General features: G+C 40.6%; 1 protein-coding gene across 1 annotated transcript in view; it reads left to right on the top strand.

The window, feature by feature from the left end:
- The first annotated feature begins 12909 nt into the window (after nt 1-12909).
- Nucleotides 12910-24046, top strand: part of SPRED2 (sprouty related EVH1 domain containing 2) — a 96682-nt gene continuing 85545 nt past the window's right edge. The window contains exon 1 of the mRNA XM_087716822.1: nt 12910-13052. Within this exon, the coding sequence (XP_087572948.1) occupies nt 13027-13052 (26 nt within the window). The 5' untranslated portion in view covers nt 12910-13026. The remainder of the gene's footprint in view (nt 13053-24046) is intronic.

The following is a 24046-nucleotide window of genomic DNA, read 5'->3' as shown; positions in this document are numbered from 1 at the left end:
ATTAAAATTCGGCTGCTTGACAACTGGTTCATAATTATGATGGTTGCCGTGTCCCAGAGTCATGTGATCTCCTTTTGTGACCTTCTGATGATGAAGTCAGTGCGGAAGTCAGATTCACTTAACAACTGTCTTACTAACTTAACAATTGCAGTGATTCCCTTAACAACTGGGGCAAGAAAAGTCAAAAAAAGGTGCAAAGCTCACTTAATGATTGTCTTGCTTAGCAACAGAAATTTTGGCCTCCATTGTGGTCATAGGTCAAGGACTAACTACCTCTAGTTGAATTGCTAAATTTGAAAAAAATGGTTTACATTATTCCCCTACAATCTACAGTGATCACATCACTACACCGAAAACAATAAGCTATTGAAGTCACAGATTTCTGAAACAGCTGAATAGTATATATTTATTCATTAATTCATTCAAAAAGCATTTTTAACTCAACCCAAACTATTTGACTCTGCAGAGCATACAAAAAGAAGGGGGGGCGGGGAAAACTATCATCAATACAAAATAACATATTACCCTACAATTGAGTAAAATAATGAAGTGGCAAACCCATTATATGTATAGTATGCACACTTGAGGACATTTAGCTGTTTATCCACATATATCTTCCTCAGGTATCAGAGGTGGGTTCCTACCAGTTCGCACTTATTCGGTAGAACTGGTTTGTCAAATCTACCAAACCGGTTAGAAAAGGTTCTACCAGTGGACCCGGAAAGCAGGCCACACCTACAGAAGAGGTTCCAATTTTTTTTGAAACCCACCACTGGTCATTGGATATGATTATTCTACACTATTATGCTCATATTTATAAAACTCAGTGCCTCTGTGAAAGGTAAGGATGACTACTGCGTTTGTGGTGCAATCAGAGCATTGCGTATGTTGAAGTTGTTTTAACGCAAACCAAAGATGCCTTTTAAAAAATAAGTTTACATCATATTCTTATGCATGCCAGTGTTGTGTGTGAGGTAATTTAGGGTGGTTCTGACAAGTGTCGTCGGCATCTTCATATCCGGTCACATGGGCAGCAAGCCACTCCCATCCAGTCACATGGGCGGCAAGTTACTCCCACAAAGGAGGCCACACCCACAGAGTAGGTTTGAACAATTTTTGAAACCCACCACTGTCAGGCATGTTCCAATATGTGGGCAATAACAGTTTTCATAATTCTTAGTAAGAAACTGGAGAACTATATCTCCTTACTTAGATGGCTGGGCACCAGGGGGTTCAAAAGTCTGGTTTATTCTATTCATTTTGCTTTCCTGTTCAAATGTACTATAAATATAAGAAATGGATCCCAGGTTGCCTCTTTGTCCCATTCCTTTCAAGCCTGAAAACTGATTCACCCTCTTGTAAGTCATCTCAATTTAGCACAGTATTCATACTATACATTGTACATCAGATCACTAATTTCCCCAGTAAGATCTTCTGATGTACACTATTGGTATAGCTTCAACTCATTTGTTATTGTCCTACACACCGAAGCCCCACTTGTCTGCCTGCCTGCCTATCTAACTAGCTATCTATCTTTCACATTTCTAAACGGCCTATAAATGGTTTCTGGGGATTGGCATTGGGATTCCTGTTGGTCACTCCCACTGATTTCTTGTAAGCAATGACAACACACACTTGTAAGTGTGATGAACACTCAGAGCGCTATCAGTACCCTGCACAAAAAGACCTGATAGTTTCTGTTTGATTGAATCAGGCAAGCATTCCTCCAGTCACTCAGGGCAATTCCCCTTATCCTGCAGTCAGTCGTGCATTCAGGAAGAACCTTCATTGGGCTGTCACAAAACAATCAGTTAACTGCATCTGACGATCACAGCCAAGGAAATCCATTTGACATAATCAAATATTTCTCCTGCCCTTAACCAGAGTACCCGGATGTTTTCAAAATACTTGAACTGCACACATTTTTTCTTTAGAGAAAGTGGAAGTCCTATATAGCATGCTGAAGATGACTAAGCAGAACCTGCTGCCTTGAAATAATATCATGCCTGATTCTCCACAAATAAATAATTAAAAATAAAGTGTACCTTTCACTGCCTTTTCACTCCTGTTAGCAATACATCTTACAATGCGATCTTACGACACTGAAAATATCATCAAGGGCACAACTGTGTGCTCAATCCTTGCTTTGGAAATCAGTGGTGTTTCTTTCCAACTAAACAAACATGCCTGGAATTGCACTGTCAGATAAATGAGCCATTTCTCCTTTCCTGGCATAACTTCCCATGATGATCCATCTCAGCTGAAGATTCTTCCTTCTAGACTAGAGATGCAACTCCTCCACAATGCTCAAATATGGTCCCAGGGGAATTCTGGTCCAAGTAAAGTAAAAGTAAAGTCAGCCTAGTAAAGCTTCAGGATTCCACATTTCCTATCTTTGCCCAAGGAGTATATTGTGCATGCACATATATTCCCTTTTGGAGTAAGCAGTGTTGTACAAACCATCAAAACAAAACAAAAGCAAAAAAGGGAGGAAAAAACAGCCAGTCCAAAGAAGGCAGACAAACAGATCGGCAGGCAAGCAGACAGGGAGATGACAAAATTTTGTTCTTTATTTAGCAGGCATATATGCTGTTCTAATTTTCACTGACTAAGCATTTATATATATACTTATTTTATAAAATAAGGTTTAAAATTATACATAAAAGTCAAAGCAATGACTACTTTCACTGACTGAGCGTTTATGTACCTGTTTTATAAGTTAAGGTTTAAAAATATACATAAAAGCCAAACTCACAGTTCCATGCTTTGTCTGGACAATAAACAGATTTAATATGCTAGTCCACCATCACACTACAAAAAGTGACACTTGCAGTGGTGGGATTCAAATAATTTAACAACTGGTTCTCTGCCCCAACGGTTTCTTCCAACAACCAGTTCACCAAACTGCTCAGAAAATTAATAACCAGTTCTCTCAAAGTGGTGCGAACTGGCTGAATCCCACCACTGACTTTATGTCACATCTGTTCCCCAAATTTACTCAAAAGCCAAGTTTTAATGGTCTTTCAGAAGTCCAGTGAGGTTGAAGCCATATGGATGATTGGGAAAATGAAGTTTCAGAGAAGAACAGTGGCTAAAATCTACAGGGTGGCATTTTCTGAGTGAAGAGAAAGACAAAGGGTATCTCTTTCTCCTGATTCTACTGGATGAGTAGATACAATTGGAACAAGGTAATATGAGTTTTTAAAAAAAGACTCCCAGACTGTAAACCTGATCAAGAAAATCTTCCTTGAATCAAGTTGCTTCTAAGGCAAAGCCACCCAGCCTTGCTGGGATTAAGTTTCAGTTTGTTCCTTCCCAGCTACATCTTCCAAGTCTCCAAACATTAGAGTAAGAAGTCTCAATCATCCAGGGAATGGTTGTTCCAAAGGTGCTTTTCCAAAAAGCAAGTGGACTTTCTTGGTAAGGAATTACAGTTGTCTTTTGGAAAAAGACCTTTGGGACCAGAGTAAGACCTTGATTGCTTTGAGTTGAAAAGCAAAATTCAATATCATCAGAATAATGATGATACCTGACCTCATACCAATGACTCATCTCTGCCAATCATTCTATATTGATGTGATATTGGAGTTGAGTAGTATGCCAAGCTTTGTAGCACCCTACAACCAAGATACCTAGAGCTTGAACACTTCCTCTAACTAGTACATTTGAGACAGAGAAGGAGGAGGATGTCTACCTAAATGTATTTCACACCATACTTTTCCATCTTGCTACCCATGCAAAACTTCCGTATTTCCACCATCTTTTATTCATACATTGTTTTTGTTCTCACTTCTCTCTTTTTGAGAAAGTTATAATTTCCACTCAGCTACAGCTTTTTTGGTCCTCCCCTCACTCTCCACCCACTCACACTTTTTTTGTATATTTTGTTTGAAATTCAACCTTAATTTGTTTTCTTATAATGGCCAAAACCATTTCTAGGTACTTCTTTTGAACTGGTCATGCTTTATTCAAATCACATTCATTTGGAACTTGCTCATTCTAATCCTTATCTCTTCTTGTTTTACCCTACTTCGTAAGTAGCCTGAACTCCCACTACATTCTCTTTACTTTTATGTTTCTCATGACATACCCACTTCTCACTTCCATCTATGCAAGTAGGTAGAATCCTTCCCACCCATTTAAAAAGCCACTTTCACTTCTTTCAAAAAACATTCATCTCTCAAAACAGATCATATGATGCCCATATTCTTCTACAAGCATTTGTATTTCTTAAAATGTTTCAATTCATTTTCCTGTCTTTAATAAACATTCTATAATTACGGTACCTATTTGTAAACATTTCATCATGTAAGGTATACCTTGCAATTGTTTATTCTATTTTCCCTGTTAAAACAATTATCTTATTCTTTCTTACACTAATACTCAAATTCATGCTCTCATTTGCCTCATGTCATCTGTCTAACGTTTACTGCAAATAATTCAGGTTCTAAGTCAACAACAGGGTATCTTGTATGAACAAAATGATATGCAGATGCATCATCCCTAGTAACACATCTCTAATGCAATCACAAGTATTCCTAAGACATCTATACATAAATATAATAAACTAAGGAGACTTTACTTCTTACTTTAGCATTGAATCATTAATTAATTTAATCCATTTTTTCCTCATGCTTTATTTGCATCACATTCTGTTCTTATTGCATTCAGCAACCAACTTTCAATTTTATAGTCATGTGAAACATTCCAAAATCTATCATTACTCCAGCTACACCATCTACACCTGCAGCGTTACAATTTTTCAAAATTCTCACACATTTATTATTTCCTTTTCATAACCTATATTTCAATTCCATTTTTGTCATAATATGACCTACCCCCATTAATCTCTAAAATACCCAGAACTTACCACCTGACTTTATTTATTTATTTATTTATTTCATATACCACCCATCCTACCAGTGACTCTGGGAACTTACAATTAATTTCTAAAACCAATCTGTAAAATACTCAGCACATTGAGTCCACAACGCTGGAGTAGGAGAGAAACCTGCTTCCATTATCACCATTCACTGTACAATTGTAACATACAATTATCACCCATTTATGGATTACTATTTTTATACATACCCACAATTACTTAGATAAAAATTAATACTATGTGACATACCTAGCCTTTTTATTCATAATTAAATTGATATCCTTAATACCCTGTATGTATTCACAAACTCACACCATAAGATTTTCATTCAGATTTATTTTCCTTTTCCTCTTAGTTTCATAGATACGATAGATAGATAGATAGATAGATGGATGGATGGATGGATGGATGGATGGATGGATGGATGGATGGATGGATGGATGGATATGGATATGGAGATGGAGATGGAGATGGAGATGGAGATGGATCTGGATCTGGATCTGGATCCGGATCCGGATCTGGATATACTATATATATTCATTTTTTTTCATTAACTCATGTTTTACCTTTTACTCCATTCACATTCCAAGTTACAATATTCCCAATACAGAGGCATCACCTAATGAGCCAATAGTTGCTGATCTCTTCAGCCCACATGGCTTAATTTAAAACAAAATTATATAAATATATATTAGAGGCAGGAGAGAAAACAATGAAGAAATAAAATAACTCTGGGGTGGTGGGGGAAGAAAACAAGTATTATTTTACATATAAGAAACCATCCAGCCTAATTTTTAAACTCAGCAGTATACCTTGACTATAAAATAGTGCTAACGGTTCTTTCTATTATATCAGTAAAATGCCTTTTCAGAAAGCAAACACACATTATTATTCCAAAATGATAATTCTGGGTTGCATTGTCTTTCTAATATAGTAGTGTTTTACCGCTCCTCTCCCATGTTTGATAAATCCATAATTCTTCATATAGAGATTATAGCCATCATTGGGAGCTGTGGTGGTGCAGTGGTTAGGAGACAGGTTGTTGGGGGCAATATGCTGACTCTGTAAACTGCTTAGAGAGGGCTGTAAAGCACTGCAAAGCGGTATATAAGTCTAAGCACTATAGCTACAGCTATCACTGCTTTCCTCAATCAAGCTCTTCCATCACTATTTACTAATGCAGAGAAGCTGTAGACCAGAGGTATGAAACACATGGCCCGAGGCTGGGTATAACACACGATACTCTCAAGTGTGGCCTGAACTAAATACAGTTTGGTAAATATTTCACAAAATAACAATAAAAATAGGTAATATGACATTTTTAAACTAAATAATAATGTCCACCAATCATCAAAAAAACCTGAGCTTGCAATTCACAAGCTCCTGAGAGACTGCCTCCTGCCGATCACTTCCCATAGACCGATTCGATCACACAGGTTAGGTTCTTCTCCAGATTCCATCTGCCAGCCCATGTCGGCTGGCGACTCCCCAGGGGAGAGCCTTCTCTGTTGCAGCGCCAGCCCTCTGGAACGATCTCCCCGTGGAGATCCGGACCCTTACTACCCTCCCGGCCTTCCGCAAAGCTGTTAAGTCCTGGCTGCTCCAGCAGGCCGGGGGGCTCTCGAAATATCCAGCCCCCTGGAGATTGTGACTGTTGTATATTTTAATGTTGTTTGTGTATTATTCTCCCTCCCTCGTTTTATTGTAAGCCACCCAGAGTCCTTCGGGAGTGGGCGGCATACAAATCAATAAAACTATAAACTATAAACTCCTGGACAAGTTTGCTGTGTTGGCCTAACCGCAGCAGTGCAGGCCCAGTCATTCAGCACTGCAGGGCCAGGGGTGGGTTCCAGCTGCCGCTACTGCCAGTTCGCTCAGGGATGCGCCGCACATGCTCTTTGATGCATGCTTGATGTGCAGTGCAACAAAAATGCTCTGTGCATGCGCAGAAGGCAAAAATAAAATGGTGGTGCCTAGAAAACTCGTTCAGGGGGGTGGCAGGCCTGGGTTGCTGCCGCTTCCAGTGACCCAAGTCACCAAGTTACTACTACTACTACCAAACCGGTAGGAACCTACCTCTGTGCTAGCTACAAATTGAACAGAGCATCGTGTAACAAGTGCTCCTTCTCAGTCTGTGTTGCTGCAGCAGCACCAACCACCCCAAGCATCTCTGGGTGCTGCAATTAAGCTGAGGCAGCAAGCTTGTGCTTTTTCCCACTCAGCAGATAGGCAGTCTGCTTGGGGTAGCCCACCTGCTTGAGACCCCAGAATCCCCAGTGCAACAAAGGATCCCTTCCCTCTAAAGTAGGTTGGATTTATTTCCTGCCTTCCTTCAGAAAAGGTTTAATTAATATCTCTTGACCTTGGGCTGCACAAGGTCTGTGATCGTTACTAATGTTATAATAAATTCCCACTTTTAAGTTAATAATTAAATTTTAAATAAGTTTAGAATACATCCTGAAAAGAAAAAAGAAGAAAGGGAAAGAATGAAAGAGGGGAGGGGATATAAATGCTTTTTTGTAATTCTTTTGATGAAATAATTTATGGGAAAAGATGTCAACTTTCCAGCAAAGAACATTAATTTTGAATATTCTTATAGTGATATGTTTTGTACCTATTTTGAAACTGTTCAAAACATATTAAAGCATACATTTTTATTCTTTTTTATCTAGAACTGGTTTCTTCTTAATTGCTATGCATTTATAGAATAAATGTATGAATACACATACAATTTTAAAATAGTTAAATTCATAATAATACATTTATTTTTATGTATTAGTCGTAATTAGAACCTTTCTGGTTTTAATGGGTTGATGTTCTTTTTAAGAACAGGTATAAATATGTGGTTTTCTGTCAATAAGTGCCTGCAGGGATTCTTATGTATGGTTTAGTGGTCCTTGTTTCTATCTGAGTTTCACACCATTGGGGCAGATCAAAATACTGGCTTTAGTCTTAATAGACTCTCCTGCAACATTCCCAGCTAATGTTAAATATAATGCCAATCAATTCTGACATATTTTTTCCATATGCCATAAGAGCAACCTATGTTCAGTTTCCCTCCAGACATTTGTGTTTTGTGCAAGCTACCATCCCTAGAGACCACTTTGTAACCCATCATTTTATCCCACCCCATCCCACTTATCATCCTTGATTTCTTTTGTACAGGTAGTCCTCAACTCACAACAGTTCATTTAATGACCATTCGAAGTTACAATAGCACTGGAAAAAGTGACTTATGACCAGTTTTCATACATGTGACCATTGCAGCATCCCTGTGGTCATGTAATCAAAATTCAAATGCATGGCAATTGACTCATTTTTATGACAGTTGCAGTGTCCTGAGGTCATGTGACCACCTTTTGCAACCTTCTGACAAGTAAAGTCAACGAGGAAGCAGATTCACTTAACAGCCATGTTACTAACATAACAATTGCAGTGATTCACTTAACAACCATGGCAAGAAAGGTTGTAAAACGGGGCAAAACTCACTTAACAAATGTCTTACTAAGCAACAGAAATTTTGGGCTCAATTGTGGTCGTAAGTCGAGATCAATTTCATAACCAATTTCGTTGTATTTAAGTACAATGACAATAAAGATTATACTTATACTTATCTACCTGTATTATGAAGCACAGTGTCACCTCGGATTTTATAAAGTTCCCCTTAACATGCCGATATTTGGGAAGTTCTTAATATAGTTCTTAATATCTCCATCAGTATGTACACATCCCACCAACTAGGAGGTGGATGTAGAATAGCAACATATACTTGGGATGTACATAAAGTTATGATGTCAAAGTATACTAGGAGGATCAGAGTCTGGTTCTATTGCAACACATTTTTATATTTATCATTTATAAAACTCCCAGACATTGTGGAACCATGTGGAATATAAATTATACAAATAAATAAATGTAATATTAATTTGCTTGTAGCTAATTTACCTAATTGTTAAATTGATAATTAAGATGGCAAATTATATGTGCCATATGATTTTATCCATCTTTTCATTTTTAATTGGGAGCCACCCAGAGTTGGCTGTAAGATGGACAGCTATATAAATGTTATAAATAAATAAATTGTAAAATTGATTATTACTTCTATTTTGTGTTTAGGACTTTTCTATATTCCATTTCCGTTAAGTTTTACCCATAGGTTTTCATCACACATTGCTCTAATTTCTGTAATACTAATTTATGCCAATATGCCATATCACATTCTCTGACATTTGTTGCCCGTTATACATGTTTTGTGTGTGTGGTTAGTGTATTGATTAAATCATAAGTCCCCCAAATAAAGATTGCATAGAAGTTATTTGTTCCATTATTATATTCACCGTGAAACATCCTTACCATTTTAAAGTAAAATTAAAAAAAAGGTTAATTCATATTGAAACCAATGTAAAACTGTAACTTGTTCTTGTATTTATTCCACTTGGATATAGAGGAAAAACTTTCCTAATATAGTATATATTTGAGTATAATAAATGCAAAAAACAAGCTTTTTACATTGAGCACAAGATGAATCTTTTTTGTTTTTTGTCATAAGCATCGTTTTATTAATGACTGAATTTGTACACAGCATCAACACTATTTATTGGGGGCTAGTCATCTTTCGAAACACTAACCAGAGAATCCCAAAGGTGCTTTTTCAAGAGGCAACTGGACTTTGTAGTTTTTCTATGAAAACGTTTCACTTCTCTTCCAAGAAGTTTCTTCAGGGAAAATCTCAGAACAGCCATCTTAAAAGAAAAAGGAGTAGGTAGCAATCTGAGAATTTCTGTTCTGCTTTGTAGTATGATATATTTCCATCCTCCTTTTTCTCTGCTGCAGGATGTCAGGCTTCAGCTTTATCTGGAAATCATAGACTTTTGTAGGGAGCCTTTCCTCTATGAATAGCCATTTCTTGTGATGAGACGGGGAAACAAAGTAAGCAAGAGGAAGTGGTTATCAGGCTTCAAACAGAGCACTCAGGAGCCATAGCAGTGATATCAGTGACACTCCTTGTGATTGCAGTATGCAGAGTTGTTTTTTCTTCTTCTAAATTTACTGTATACTATTAGAGTGACTGGAGCCCCTTTAATTTCATTAACTGCCATCAGTTCTGATTCAGAGGACGAATCTGAAGCAACCTTGTCTTATAAATTAAGCAACTCTGCTCTTATAAAGGAGCTATATCAGGAAATCCCCTGCTTATTAAAGCAGATGCAATTGCATTTTTTTTTATCATTTTTGAAAAACACATGGCCAAGGTATGCTGTTTATGCCTTAAAGTCATTGCCCATAACTAATCCTAAGGTGCTAGCCTCAGGGGTCACCACTGTACAGTTAGTCCTTGACTTACAACAGTTCATTTAGTGACCATACGAAGTTATAGCAGCACTGAAAAAAGTGGCATATGGCCGCTTTTCAGACTTACAACCATTGCAGCATCCCCATGGTCACTTGATCAAAATTCAGATGCGTGGACATTGATTCACAGTTATGACCGTTGCAGTGTCATGCCATCCCCTTATGCGACCTTCTAACAAGCAGGCTCAATGGGAAGCGTAACAACCGTGTTCCTCATTTAACATCTGCAGTGATTCACTTAACAACTATGGCAAGAAGGGTCATAGAATGGGGTAAAATTCACTTAAGAAATGCTCCATGTAGCAACAGAAATTGTACATTCATGTGAAGTTTACAAAATTGCCTATTATATTATATTAACTATGCACAGTGATTGCTTAAAATGCATAGCAGTCATACTTGATTAGTCCCTATGAGATTCTGTATATATCATGACTTTGGGGGTGTCTCTTTATGTCAGCTTGACTTAAAAGAACAAGAAACAGTATGTCCATTTGAGTAGTGAAGATGGCAGTCACAAGCTTTTATGACATATACAGATTATGATGAAACACCTGATCCTATCAGCATGCTACTGTCTGTTTTATTTCCATTGTGACATTTATTTAGCACCATTGGAACAATAGCTCCCCACCCCCTCCTCAATCACTACATAAGTAGCAAAACAAATCTGGTAATATTAAAATATGTGTCCAAGTCATTTACAATTGCAAAGGAAAGGAAACAATCTTGCTAGAAGGTTTTGCTAACTTTGCTAAATTTTGCTAACCTTCTTACAGTGTTAACTTTCCAACTGAAGTCATTTATTTGTTTTCATCAATTGAGGAGACTAAAATTGCTGCTGTAAAACCTGAATATTGAAGTGACAATTTGTCTCGCATTGGGTTTTTTAGCCCAATGCTAGACATTACTGGCATTGCTTTATTCTTGTCATTAACTCCTTCCAAGGTTTTTTTAAACACATGTTTATTGATGTTAAATACTCTTGATTTGCTTCTCATTATCCTCATAAATCATCCTCCTCTTCAAAATAAACACACCAGAAGAAATGTGAAACTGTGGAGGGGGGAAGTTACACTGATCTGTTTTCTTTATAGTTTTCTACTTTGTATAAAACAATTTGAAGTTGGAAAATCTGTTCTTTAGGTTTCAGACATTATATCAGCCAACGATTAATGTTGATTTCCACAATGTGCGTGTCTTATTGTCAATACAGATATTAATGAGTATTAATCCTGGCTTGAAGAATAAAGCCTTCATTGGGGACAATCTATACATGGATAGGAAGAGTATTAACGGTACAGTTTTGCTTGGGTTTGAAAGGAAATATTTTATCTCTGGAATTTCCCAAGGAGCATCCATCAAACAGTTCTACTGAGCTGCCAAGTGCTGCTTTCTCCAACATGACATCCTTAAAATTCCCCTATTTTTTAGCCTGTTGACTTGGGATTGTGGGAGATGGAAGTTGAGGGGATACTTTGTTTTCTGGTCAAACGGTATTCTCACTAAACCTATGGCATCATAATGAAGATTACTTTTCCATTTTATCATTGCCACTGAAATACAGCATCCTAGATCAGTGGGCTCCCCTTAGGAGGAAAAGAAGACAGGGACAGGGAAAGGAGATGAGAGGGGAGGGAAGGACAGATGAAGTATTGGCAAGCGTGAAGGAAACTATATGGTTGCATTACATTGCTCGGGCCTTCGGACTCCGATTTTAAACTTGAGTTAAGTAATTCTGCGTCTGTTTCTGTAGCAACGTAGGTTAAAGAGTGTGTCAGAAAGCCATGTTTTCTGATTGAGGGAAGGAAGGTGTTTCTGAGCGCATAGTTTTGCTCGACTTCTGCTCAAGAGCCACGTGGAAGGCGTTTTCTGCCATTCAAAACACGCAAACACACCCCTTCTGCACGCGCTCAAAAGCGCTTTCTCGGACTCTTGACCGCCTGTCGCGCGGGTCGCACGGACCCTGCAGCAAAGGCGGGCCTTCAACCTTCGCTTCAGCGCCGCCCCGCCAAGACGGCGAGGCCGCCGGCTGCACGGATGAAGAGCTGGAGAAGGGGCCGAAGGACTCCCGGACGCATCCCTGGGGCAAGAGATCCCAGCGGCGATTCGTGAGGCCTCGGGGCAGGAGCAGCGGAGCGCGAGGATTTTTTGTTTTGCAAAGCCCCGTACGGAGTGGCCTCCGCTTCCTTCTGCGCCTGGACGGTGGCTCCTCGCTCCCAACCATCTTGAGGGAGGGAAACTAGCTGGCGCCTTGCCTGCCTGCCTTTCTCCCTCCCCGAAAGCAGCTGGGCTGCTCGGATAACGTCATCGCTTCCGCCCAGCTTCCTCCTCCTGTTGGCGGTGGCGGCTAAGAATCCAACATGGAGTAAAAGAGACAGAGATGGGGCTCGGACGGGGCCGCCGGCTGCAGCACCATCCGGGCGCGTTGGCCGACGCGGCGCCCCGCTGCCTTCCCGCGCGCTGAGCGCCCTTCCGTCGCAGGTCTCGTCTCCCTCGCAGCCCTGCGCTTGGCAGCCAACGAGGCCTTAGCAAACTGCCTGGCTTCCTTCCTTTTCCCTCCCCATCCCTGCCCCCTTCTCTCCCCCCCCCCACTCCGCCCGCCCGCTTGCTTTCCAGCGAAGCCGAGGCGGCCTCTTTCCCCGCATCCTTCGAGCTCGATCGGCTCCCTCTCTCTCTCTCTCTCTCTGCCCTCGATGTGAAGCTGGGGGGGGGCGTGAAAAGAAAAAGAAAAAATGAAGAGGTGCTGCCCGGCTGCCCGCGGCGGGGGATGAGTTTTTGAGAAGGAGAAAATGACCGAGGAAACCCATCCAGACGAGTAAGTGTCCGACGAGCTGAAGGGGGCAGGGGGAGGGGGAGCAGCATGCTTGTAAACATCTGGCGAGGGGAGGTGCTCGGTGTGGTCGTGGCGAGCTTTTCTCCCTATAGCCGCTTTGCCCCAGTGCCCGGGCGATCGCAAAAAGAAGTGCAAGCTTTGCGGTTATCCCACGTCTGGGTCGCCTCGCCCGGGAGCCCTCGGCTTCCCAGCGCCCCACTTCTCGCCGTTGCTCGAGAGGTTGGAGCAGGGCGCGCAAGCGCCCCAGTTCTACAAGCCTCCTGGGTTTGGAAGGGGGAATGTTAACCAAGCTCCTTTCTGGCAAAAGGGGGGCGAGAAGGCGTAGAGAAGTATTGATGGACTTTTTTCGGGATCAGTCTAAGACGGGCTTCTCCCCCCCCCCCCTTACTTCTCTGCGTCCCTTCTCTTCATGCTGCTCGCTCTGTAAGCTTGAGGGTCGCTATTGATGCCAGCCCCCCCCCCCGTTTCTCTGCCCCCTTTCACTTCTCCCCTGCCTAGTTTTTTTTTTTTTGCAGCATTCACATCCGCCATTTCTTTTTTTTTTCTTGACTTGCTCTCATTTGCATACCACATTTCCATTCATAAAAAAACACCATTCGAGGCCAGGAGTCTGTTCGGACCGTGGGAGAGAGAGGGAGGGGGTGGGAGAGAGAGATCTCAGAAGGGGGGAGGGAGGGAAAAGGTTTGATCGCTGTTGCAAGGCGGCTTCGGGCTGCCAGATGGGGGGAGGGAGGCTTCGGGTCTCCTTTCTCCTCCACCTCCCTCTCCTCCTGCACGGTGACGGCCGGGCGGGGGGGGGTGGTGAGAGCGGATCGCCACGGTGCTTGCCTGCCTGGGCCTTGGCTGACTCTGAAGCTGGCCTGGGGGAGGAAGGCAGCGATAGAATTTTAGGCACGGCCGCCTCGCTGCTTTCAGCTCATTGTTAGCCTTGCAGCCGGTCGTGACCGTCGCTTGTTGTGTGAGAGTCTAAACTGAAGAAATGGAGGTGGGCGGCCGAAGAGACAGCGGGAGAAACCATTAACGATCGTCTTCGCCCGTAAAAGTTAGTTAACTTCCAAGCAAATCCCTCTCAGCGTGCTTCCAGACTACACTTAATCTCCTTGCTTACCGCGCCTCTCCTTTGAGGCACGGCGTTCTTTAAAATTGCCTGGGTGGCGGGGTGCGGCTCCCTGGACTACTACTGGCGGTTAAAGGTGATCCGGCTCGCCCGCAAGGGCTAGAAGTGCCTCTCGCTGTCTGACTCGGGCGAAGCTGTTTCTGCTCCCTACGGCTGCATATGGTTGGATTCTTTTTCTGCCTTCTTTTTTTTTGTGAATAAGACAGGTTCCCGTTGTTGTCACATGATCCTGACATTCATAAATCCAGTAACCTTCAGCCTTGGTTCATTCACTCGCTCGCTCGCTCGCTGGCTGCCTCTGCTGGCCTGTCCTTACCTTTCTTGCACCGTTGGCGAAACGTGGAAGGGGGGGGGGATAAGAAAACACTTCTGAAAGATTAGGAAATGGATTTTCTCTAAATAGAGCTTCTGGGCGAAAAGAAAGCATCTCTTGCGTTCTGGAAATTGGGAAGTGACTCACACTATTTTTTTCTTATTTTTCTAATGTAAGGGGTTGGTGGATGAAGGTTTAAAATGAACATCCGTGGAGAGGATGTAGCTGTTGCTAATTCAGTTTTGTGGAAATGGGGTGGGGGTTAGAGAGGGAAAGAACAACTCTTACATAAATGCCCTTGTCGGCCGAGCATGACAAAGATGGACTATTTCAGAATAGTTTAGACTGCTTCAATATTCCTTGCACCTGCAATCTGTATATAATCTGCAGCTGCCATACAGCTGTGAGCCCAACCTTGAAAACACAAAAAGAAAATTAAAAAAAATGACTGGAAACAACAAGACCGAGTTTGCTAAGCTAAAATGCAGATTATTAGTTTGAATCTTATTGTATGGAACATTTATGGCTCAGTATGCTGTGTGAAGCTGGGAAACTGGGCTAATTCAGTGAATAGTAGTTAAATGTAAGATCCAGTTTGGTGTAGTGATTAAGGCCAAGAGACTGAGTTCCAGTCCCACCTTGGGCATCCAGCCAGCTGGGTGACCTTGAGCCAGTCACTGTCTCTGGGCCCTAGAAAGGAGGCAAGGGCAAACCACTTCTGAAAAACTTTGCCAAGCAAACTGCAAAGACTACAATACAGTAGTTGTGGCAACTGCCAGGAGACAAATGCTGATTTGAAGGCAACACACATAACACCCATACAATTAAAAGAACAATCAGTACTATATTGTGTGTGCACAACCCAAGTGAGACAAAATGGGTTCTGGCCCTGAAATGATACTGGTATTAGGCCGTGTTGTCAATAGGCTGTTAAGTGTTCACAATGCTCTTAGCTGCTCCTTGGCAATTGTATTTAGGTTGCAACTTGCAGGATTTCTCAGAGAGCTTCTGGACATAGTGACTTGGGTACATGGTGCCTGGATAGGCATTAGGCATAGAATAGCTGTTTTTAGACTGGCTGTCCTAGTTTTTCTTAGAATGGGAAACTGAAAAAGCCTCATAGAAGACAACTTTAAAATCCTGGCTCTGCAGTAGCTTGGCAGCACCGTATCTTCCTCTTGTTACTTCCCTCTTTCTCTCCCCTCTCCCTACCACCAAAGTGAGAAATATGGAACAACTGGAACTATTGAGTTGAGGAAAAAAGCTCCATCTCTAATGAGCGGAAGATATAAGTTAAGAAGTGATGTCCTTGTATTTCTTGGGCGGGGATGAGCTAATGTGATATATTTTAATTTGTAGTATATTTCAGTGTTGTACTTCCATATTGTAGATTTGAAAATAAATCGCAGGGCAACCAGGGAACCTCAAAGAGGGTTCAAATTTACACAGAATGCATCCAAAAACTGGGGCCCATGACACTTGTGGGGTTGAAGTTTGGCAAAGTTGTGACCATTTCAGCATCACGATGCTGCTGCAGTTATGTGACTATTATTTCCAGTGCTTCCTGCAAGTTTCCCATAAGGAAGGTCCATGTGGAAACCAGCAGGAACTGGGAAATTGCTCCCATTCCCATGAATCTTTTATCAATGGTTATGCTGTTCTTCTGTTTAGGTAAGAAAATATATCTGAAATGTGAACCCAACAGAACACAGGTTGTCAAATATTTTTACTTACCTTGGTGGCTTACTCTTTCACTGAAACTAGTGCTCGTTGGAGTGAAGGATTCCATTTACTTGCCAATGTAGCCTAAATGCAGAGCCAAATAAAATACAGATAGTCCTTGACTTACCACAGTTCATTTAGTGACTGTTACAATGGCACTGAAAAGAATGACTTAGGACCATTTTTCACAGTTACAACCTATGATCGTGTGATCAAAATTCAGATGCTTGGCAACTGGTTCATACTTATGACCATTGCTGTATACCAATGTCATGTGGTCACATTTTGCAACATTTGGACAAGCAAAGTCAATGGGAAGCCAGATTCACTTAACAACCGGGTTCCTAACTTATCAGTTGAAGAGATTCATTTAACAACTGTGGCAAGAAAGGTAGTAAAATGGGGCAACATTCACTTAACAAATGTTTCACATAAATTTTGGACTAAATTGTGGTCCTAAGTCGAGGACTACCAGTACAGAAACCTGTGAATAACACCTTCAGCAAGGTGCTTGTGTTGTACTTTATATTTTGGCAAAAGACACAGGTTTGAGCCAAGATGACTGCAAATCTCCTTGACCCTTTTCTAGAAGGCATTTTGACACAAACCTGTTTGGCAGAGATGCAAGATGAGGATATAAACAATAGCCTAGTCATTTCCACCTATGGCAAGAACTATTTTAGTCCTGGCAGCGGGAGGTTAGGAGATTTGTCTGCTGCAAATCTCAGTTTTTAGCATTTGTTTATAATGTAGATAGAACATGCTGTAATAAAAGCATGCATATCCATCTCCCAGAAATGGTAAAATTAGGATGAGCAGATATGTATAGCAACAGAGTCATATTGACAATGCATAATGAACTATGTTGCAAGAGAGCTACCGCTATCTTAACATTGTGTGTTTTCAGTATTGTGGTTTGGGTACCATAAACATGACGACTATATTATCACCATTTCTTTTGCTTAATGTTTCAACCTCCAAGCAACCATTTTTGCCAACATTTTCACAAGTTTCACTCTAATGATATGAGGATTTTTAGGGTTTATATTTAATACAGGTAGTCCTCAACTTACAACAGTTCAAAATTACAATGGCACTGAAAAAAGTGACTTGTGATCATTTTTCACACTTATGACCATTGCAGCACACCCCACCCAATCAAAATTCAGATGCTTGGCAAACGGTTCATAGTTAGGACTGTTCCTGTGTCCTGGGGGGTCATGTGATTCCCCTTTTGCGACCTTCTGACAAGCAAAGTCAGCGGGGAATCCAAATTCATTTAACAACAGTTTTACTAACTTAACAACTGCAATTGCAACTATGGCAAGAAAGGTCGGAAAATGGAGCAAATATTTCACTTAGCAACAGAAATTTGGGGCTCAATTGTCATTATTATTGATCCCTTATCATTGACTGTAGCAAACCTCTGATGCCTATATATGTTACCGGACATCATATGGTGTGACTTAGGCAGTTTCATTTACCACCCCTACATTGTAAGAATGCAAAACCTTTCCTTTTTGTGTGTTATGTCAGATATGGTTAAAGAAGAATTTGAATATTAATTCTTTAACTGCTTAGTATAGGTAGTCCTTGACTTACAACAGTTCATTTAGTGACCATTCAAAGTTACAATAGCACTGAAAAAAGTGACTTATGGCCATTTTTCACACTTACAACCACTGCAGCATCCTCATGGTCACATGATCAAAATTGAAAAACTTAGCAACTGATTCATATTTATGACGGTTGCAGTGTCCTGGGGTCATGCGATCCCATTTTGTGACCTTCTCACAAGCAAAGTCAATGGATGAACCAGAGGTTCCACCACAAAAGCGCGTAGGACAAAATCGCGCTCGACAAAAGCGCGCTGTGACGTCATCACAGCGCGACGAAAAAGTTCGAAAAATGTAAAAATAAAGCGAAAACCTTACCCTAAGCCCCCCAAACCTAACCCTAAACCTAACCCTAAACCTAACTCTTAACCTAACCCTAAACCTAACCCTAAACCTAACCGTTAAAGTAACGAAAAACCTAACGCTAACCCTTAACCTAACCCTAACGCTAACACTAACGCTCTAAAGCTAACCCTAACCCTTAACCTAACCCTAACCCTCACCCTTACCTTTATGTGAATCAGCTTGCTTTAATTTAATTTTTATTAATTTTTATTTGAATTTTTCGATCTTTTTCGTCGCGCTGTGATGACGTCAAAGGCGCGATTTTGTCAATCGCGCTTTTGACGGGTCACGGAACCAGATTCACTTAACAACTGTGTTACTAACTTAACAACTACAGTGATTCACTTAACAACTATGGCAAGAAAGGTCGTAAAATGGGGCAAATTCACTTAACAAATGTTTCATTTAACCATAGAAATTCTGGGCTCATTTGTGGTTGTTCCTTGAGGACTACCTGTATTACCAACATGCCACTTAAATAGTACGTGAGAAAAATGAGATTATTGGTCAGTTTTATTTTATTTTCTGAGAAAAAAATATATAAATATTTTTTAAAAAATCATTACTGGCCAGGAAGTTACCATCTACTGCAGTAGTTCCCAATCTTTTTTTGGCCATGCCCCACCTAAGCATCTCTAAAATCCTGATGTGACATATACCGTATTTTTCAGAGTATAAGACACACCTTTTTCCCCCAGAAAAGAGGGTGAAAATTTGGGTGCATCTTATACACTGAATGCAGCATTTTTGGCCTCATGAAACTCTGCCCCCTTCACAAAAATGGATGTGCAGAGGGTTTGGAAGGCCTGCAAACTGCTTCTGGGAGGCGGGGAGGGCAAAAACAAGCAGCCCCTTGGAGCACTCTACAAGCCTCCTAAAGGCTATGCATGCCCTTTTTTGGCAAAAAAAACCCTGGCCTATTTTCAGGAAAAACAGGCCAATTTTTTGCTCATCTCCGCCCCCGCCCCCCGGGAATACTTTGCAGGCCACTCAAACTCTCTGCATGCCCCGTTTTTCACAAAAAATGAGGCATGCAGAGGGTTTGGGAGGTCTGCAGAGTGCAAAAACTTTTTTTTTAATTTACCTCTTCAAAATCTTGGTGTGTCTTATACTCCGGTGCGTCATATATCCAAATAATGTGGTAATTCTTACTTTACTCAAAAAGTGAACTCTACTCATGTGGAGGAAGCCTAAAAGGCCACTAACTTGGTTTATACAAGGTTCAAACTGTCCCCATTAAAAATCAAATTACCCCCCTGTGGGGCGTAGGCCCCACATTGGGAACTACCGATCTAGAGTATGGTAGTAGAGTAATACATTTTAGAGAGGAATCTCAGTTGATAGTCTCATCACAAATCAGTACAACTTATGTACTATGTTATGTGCCATTCAGAGCTTTCTTTGGTAAAATGGACAGCTATATAAATTTGATTAACAAATAAAACTGCGTTTTGATATTTATATTTCAGCCCCCTAAGCTGAACCACTGAAATGTGTCAAACATTAAAACATTTTGAAGTCAGTAACATATAACATAGATAGTACTAAAATATTCCAGTTGGAAAAATGTAGAAGTCTAACGTTAAGATCACTAAGGCAACAATGAGGAAAATATATAACAGAAGAAATGTATGCATGCCTTAGAAAGTCCTATCAAATACAGCTCAATTGTTTGCAGTTAAATGACTATTGGAGTGCAGAATGTAAAAGTCCTTGCAATGGTTATGCAAGTTTCCTTTTAGATATTTCGGTGAGATATCTTTCATACCTTCAAATTCTGATGGTCATCCAGCATTTAATTTGGTGGTTACCATTTCATCTATCCCCTTTCCAGTGTAAAATTAAATGTCAGATTGCAATCCCACATCTTATTTCGGAGTGATACTCTCAGAGTCGGTATATTCCTTCAAAACAAGCTTGTCCTACCAACATCAGCTCTGGACGATAAAGCTAACCTTGTTTTGTGCTTTAGGGTTTAATGTAATAAATTTTTAACAGGGGGAAAAACAAGCTGTAATATTATTACAATCTATAGTTGAAGATATAAATGAAAATTGAGTTGCAGGCATTTAGATACTGGAGGAATTGTACCATTCAACATCATCAGTAGGATTGTATATGTGTCTCAGCAGTGTTTATGTCTAACTCTTGCCTGCTCATTCTCTTTCCCATGCAAATATACACTCAACTAACTTACCAGGGTCCTGGTGAATATCCCCTGCCTTGGATCCTTTTTCTGTAGACTGTAAAGCTGCCCAGTGTAAGGTTTCTCTATGTGGCAAGTATGTTCTTGCCCATGGGAATTTCCTGTGTGATATGAAAGAAGCATTAAAAAAATGGGAGATACTATAAAGATATGTTATTATTAAATAGATTTATAATGATGTAACAGATAGTTGGCATACCTATGAATTTAATTCTTAGAATACATGTCCAAAATGAAGGAATTATAAGAGTAAACTGAATATATGATTTACAATGATAACAATGTACTCATGTATGCTGGGTTGATAATTGCTGATTTTATACACAATTGAAAGCGGTGATGCACAATTGTTTGTGACCAAACAACACATGTAATTGATGATATTTCTATGTTATATGTATGTTTGTTTTTGTTTGTTTAAAAATAAAAAAAACTTTTATATAAAAAATGGGAGAGTTTGTAGAATGTATCTGAATTCATACAGTTTTGGTCTTGAAACTTGCTATATATGTATGCTACTTTGAGCTGCTTGGAAGAAAACCAAGATGATATATGTAGGCCTTCCTTTGTGGGACAACGCATGTATGCACATTTTTGGCTGAGGTCCACTGTAAAAAAAGTGTTTGCTTCTCCTGCCTGTGGTGCATAGAAGCTTTTCTAGGCTCTGAAATCTGGTCTCTGATGGAATGTTTAATGTTCTGCACACAACTATTGTTTTTAATGAGTAACACCTGCACCTAATAGCTTTTGAGTTACTTTCTGTTGGAGAAAATGGCAACACCGTTGCTAAATTGCTGGGGGGAAGGTTTTTGTTAAAGGGCATTTGGGAAAATTTATTATTAAATCTGATGCTTTTAGAATTCCTTTCTCTCTTTACTGGTATTAGATTTGCATCAAGTAACCCAAATCACCTTAAATTAATTGCAAATCTTGAACATGAAGAACATAAGCCATTCCCAGCTTGGAGCCCACCTGATATATTAAATGATTGCTTCAGGCCAACATGGATGTTAGGTTGATAAAAACTCTAATTGAGCACCTCAGGAGTCTCCAGAGGAAGGGTATATATCTCTGTGTGTGTGTGTGTGTTGTGTGTGTGTGTGTGTGTACGTGCGCGCACTCGTGTTCCAGTATAACTCTGGAACACTTCGAGCAATTTCAACCAAACTTGCTACACATATAACTGGAAAAAATATTGTGGAAATAAGACACCCCTAAAACCCCTCGGAGTGTGTGTTCTGTTAAGATACAGCCTGTTGTGCCTTAAAATGGCTTCTACTATACTGCCGTAAAATGGCTTTACTGTACAGCGCAGTGGAGTTGCCATGGTAACGTCTTCACAGTACTCTACGAGGGGGCTCCCTCTGGTAATCCAACATTAGACATTATGTTTGGTCTGGGCATTTTCCCCCTATAAATAAATACCTGGGCAATGCTGGGTTATCAACTAGTTGTGAATAAAAGGCAACTAATGTAATGACAGATATCTCAGTGCTTTTTGAGTCATATCGACTCCTGGACACGTTCTTGTGGGTTTCTTGGATTTTGGAAGTGGTCTGGTTTGCTAGTGCCCTCTTCCTATGGCTGAGAGAGAGGGACTGGATCGGGGTTAACCAACTGGCTTTATGGCTAAGGCAGGTCTAGACATCACAGCATTTTGGCTTCTACCTTGCTGTTTTAACCACCTCAACACCGAAATGAAGGATGGACGAATGGATTTGTACCAAGGAGACTTTTTTGGTCTGCAGGCTTTATCCTTTTATCTTTTGCAGTGTTCTCATATTCTCTACTTCTTTTGGCTTCTTACTAAGCAAATTGTAGGATACCCTTGAGTGTGCAAGATATACATATAAGCACTTATAAATATTAGCACATACCCTCTCCTTACTAAAGTTTTTTCCCCATCTTGCAACTGTAAGTTGATTAATATCTCATATATGAATATTGGCCATGGTAGTTATACTGGTTTCAATAAATTTTAGTTGCACATTGTGAGGTTCCTCTTTGGGATATCAACTTTCCTAGCCTCAGCTATGGTGTTACATTATATAATACAAGCAGTTAGGAGAATCAAGCTCCCTTGCATCGTAACCTATATCACTTAAATCATAATTAGGCAAATGTCTCTGATTTTGGCCTTGCCGATAAACAAGGGAGAAACGAGGAAGGAAATTGCTCTAAAGAACAGAATTATGAAAAAAATGTTCTAAGGCCCACTTTTGATTTGTAATCCATAGCGACAGGAAGCCAGGCAGAAAAGCCAGCTACTGTCCACATAAGAACTGTGGTGGCACAGTGGTTAGAATGCAGTAATCAGGCTAATTCTGCTGACTGCCAGCAGCTCGACAATTTGAATCCCACCAGGCTCAAGGTTGACTCAGCCTTCCATCCTTCTGAGGTGGGTAAAATGAAGATCCAGATTGTTGAGGGACAATATGCTGACTCTGTACACCGCTTAGAGAGGGCTGTAAAGCACAGTGAAGTGGTATATAAGTCTAAGTGCTATTACTATCCTAACAAAACTACTTAGTAAACCTAAGTGAAGAGAATTATAGGCTAAAGGGAGTGTTTCCACTTGATGCTCACTTGACCAGGAGCAGAGCATGGGATGAACTTGTCTAAAAGTAGAGAAAATAAGCAATAACAATTTACATAAAAAGGTAAATGTCAGAAACGTCTACCCAAACATACTTGACTTGCTTAGAGTATAATGGAATTCGGCTGTGCCTCAGAAAGTGAGTGGGGGGAAAAAAGCTTTTCATTGTGAATCCTTTAATGGACTCCCAATCTCACATGTGAAAAACAGATGTTTGAGTTGAAGATATGCTGCTTATATAAAGGGAATTGTTTGGGAATCCTAGTTAGTTATTGTATTGTCTAGACCAGTGTTTCCCAACCTTGGCAACGGGAAGCAATCCGGACTTCAACTCCCAGAATCCCCCAGCCAGCATTCGCTGGCTGGGGGATTCTGGGAGTTGAAGTCCGGACCGCTTCCCGTTGCCAAGGTTGGGAAACACTAGTCTAGAATGTACCTGAGAAGCAATGTAATCATGAAATTTAGTGAGAATAATTGCCTGTTACTCTTTATAAGTTTGTAAATGTTATGTTGTTGCTGACCTATGAGAGGTCTAGATATTAGCTGTCTTATTAAACTGTATATTATAATCTATGTTCACAAATTATGCTTTTCCAGGGCGCTGCTCAGGACAGTCCAAGCAAGGGTTAAATACAGCCAAACTGCCCAGAACGGAATTGAAACTTTAAGCCACGCCTCTAGTGCTGATTATCTTCAGATTTTTTCAATTCAGCTGGTCCAGTGGACGCACTTAGAGTTTCTCTTCGTTCTGAAAGTTTTTGCTTGGACTCTCTTGAGCTAATTGTGAGTACTGGTCACAGACCTTCTATTTCTGCAGGCGCATTTAACGCTCGCACTTATTACCAATTGCCTGACTTAGGTGCTACGATCTCCTGCGTCTCTCTTGAGCATTTCAGGGGTCTGCGGAGGGCTTTGCAAGGTGGTGAGTGGAAGCAATCCCTTTCATCATCCACAGTATTCTACATGGCTGATCAGGTGCCAGAGGACCCTAGCCAAGTAGGGGGGGTCATCCAGGGCTTTCTCCAGGCAGGCCAGCATGGCTGCCCGGGAGGCCATCAGGG

Source organism: Thamnophis sirtalis, unplaced genomic scaffold, assembly GCF_051295495.1.
Source record: "Thamnophis sirtalis isolate CommonGarterSnake01/CBP01778 unplaced genomic scaffold, rThaSir2_p1.2 scaffold_5, whole genome shotgun sequence".
In the NCBI taxonomy this organism is placed as follows: domain Eukaryota; kingdom Metazoa; phylum Chordata; class Lepidosauria; order Squamata; family Natricidae; genus Thamnophis; species Thamnophis sirtalis.
This window is presented reverse-complemented; position numbering and strand designations above follow the sequence as displayed.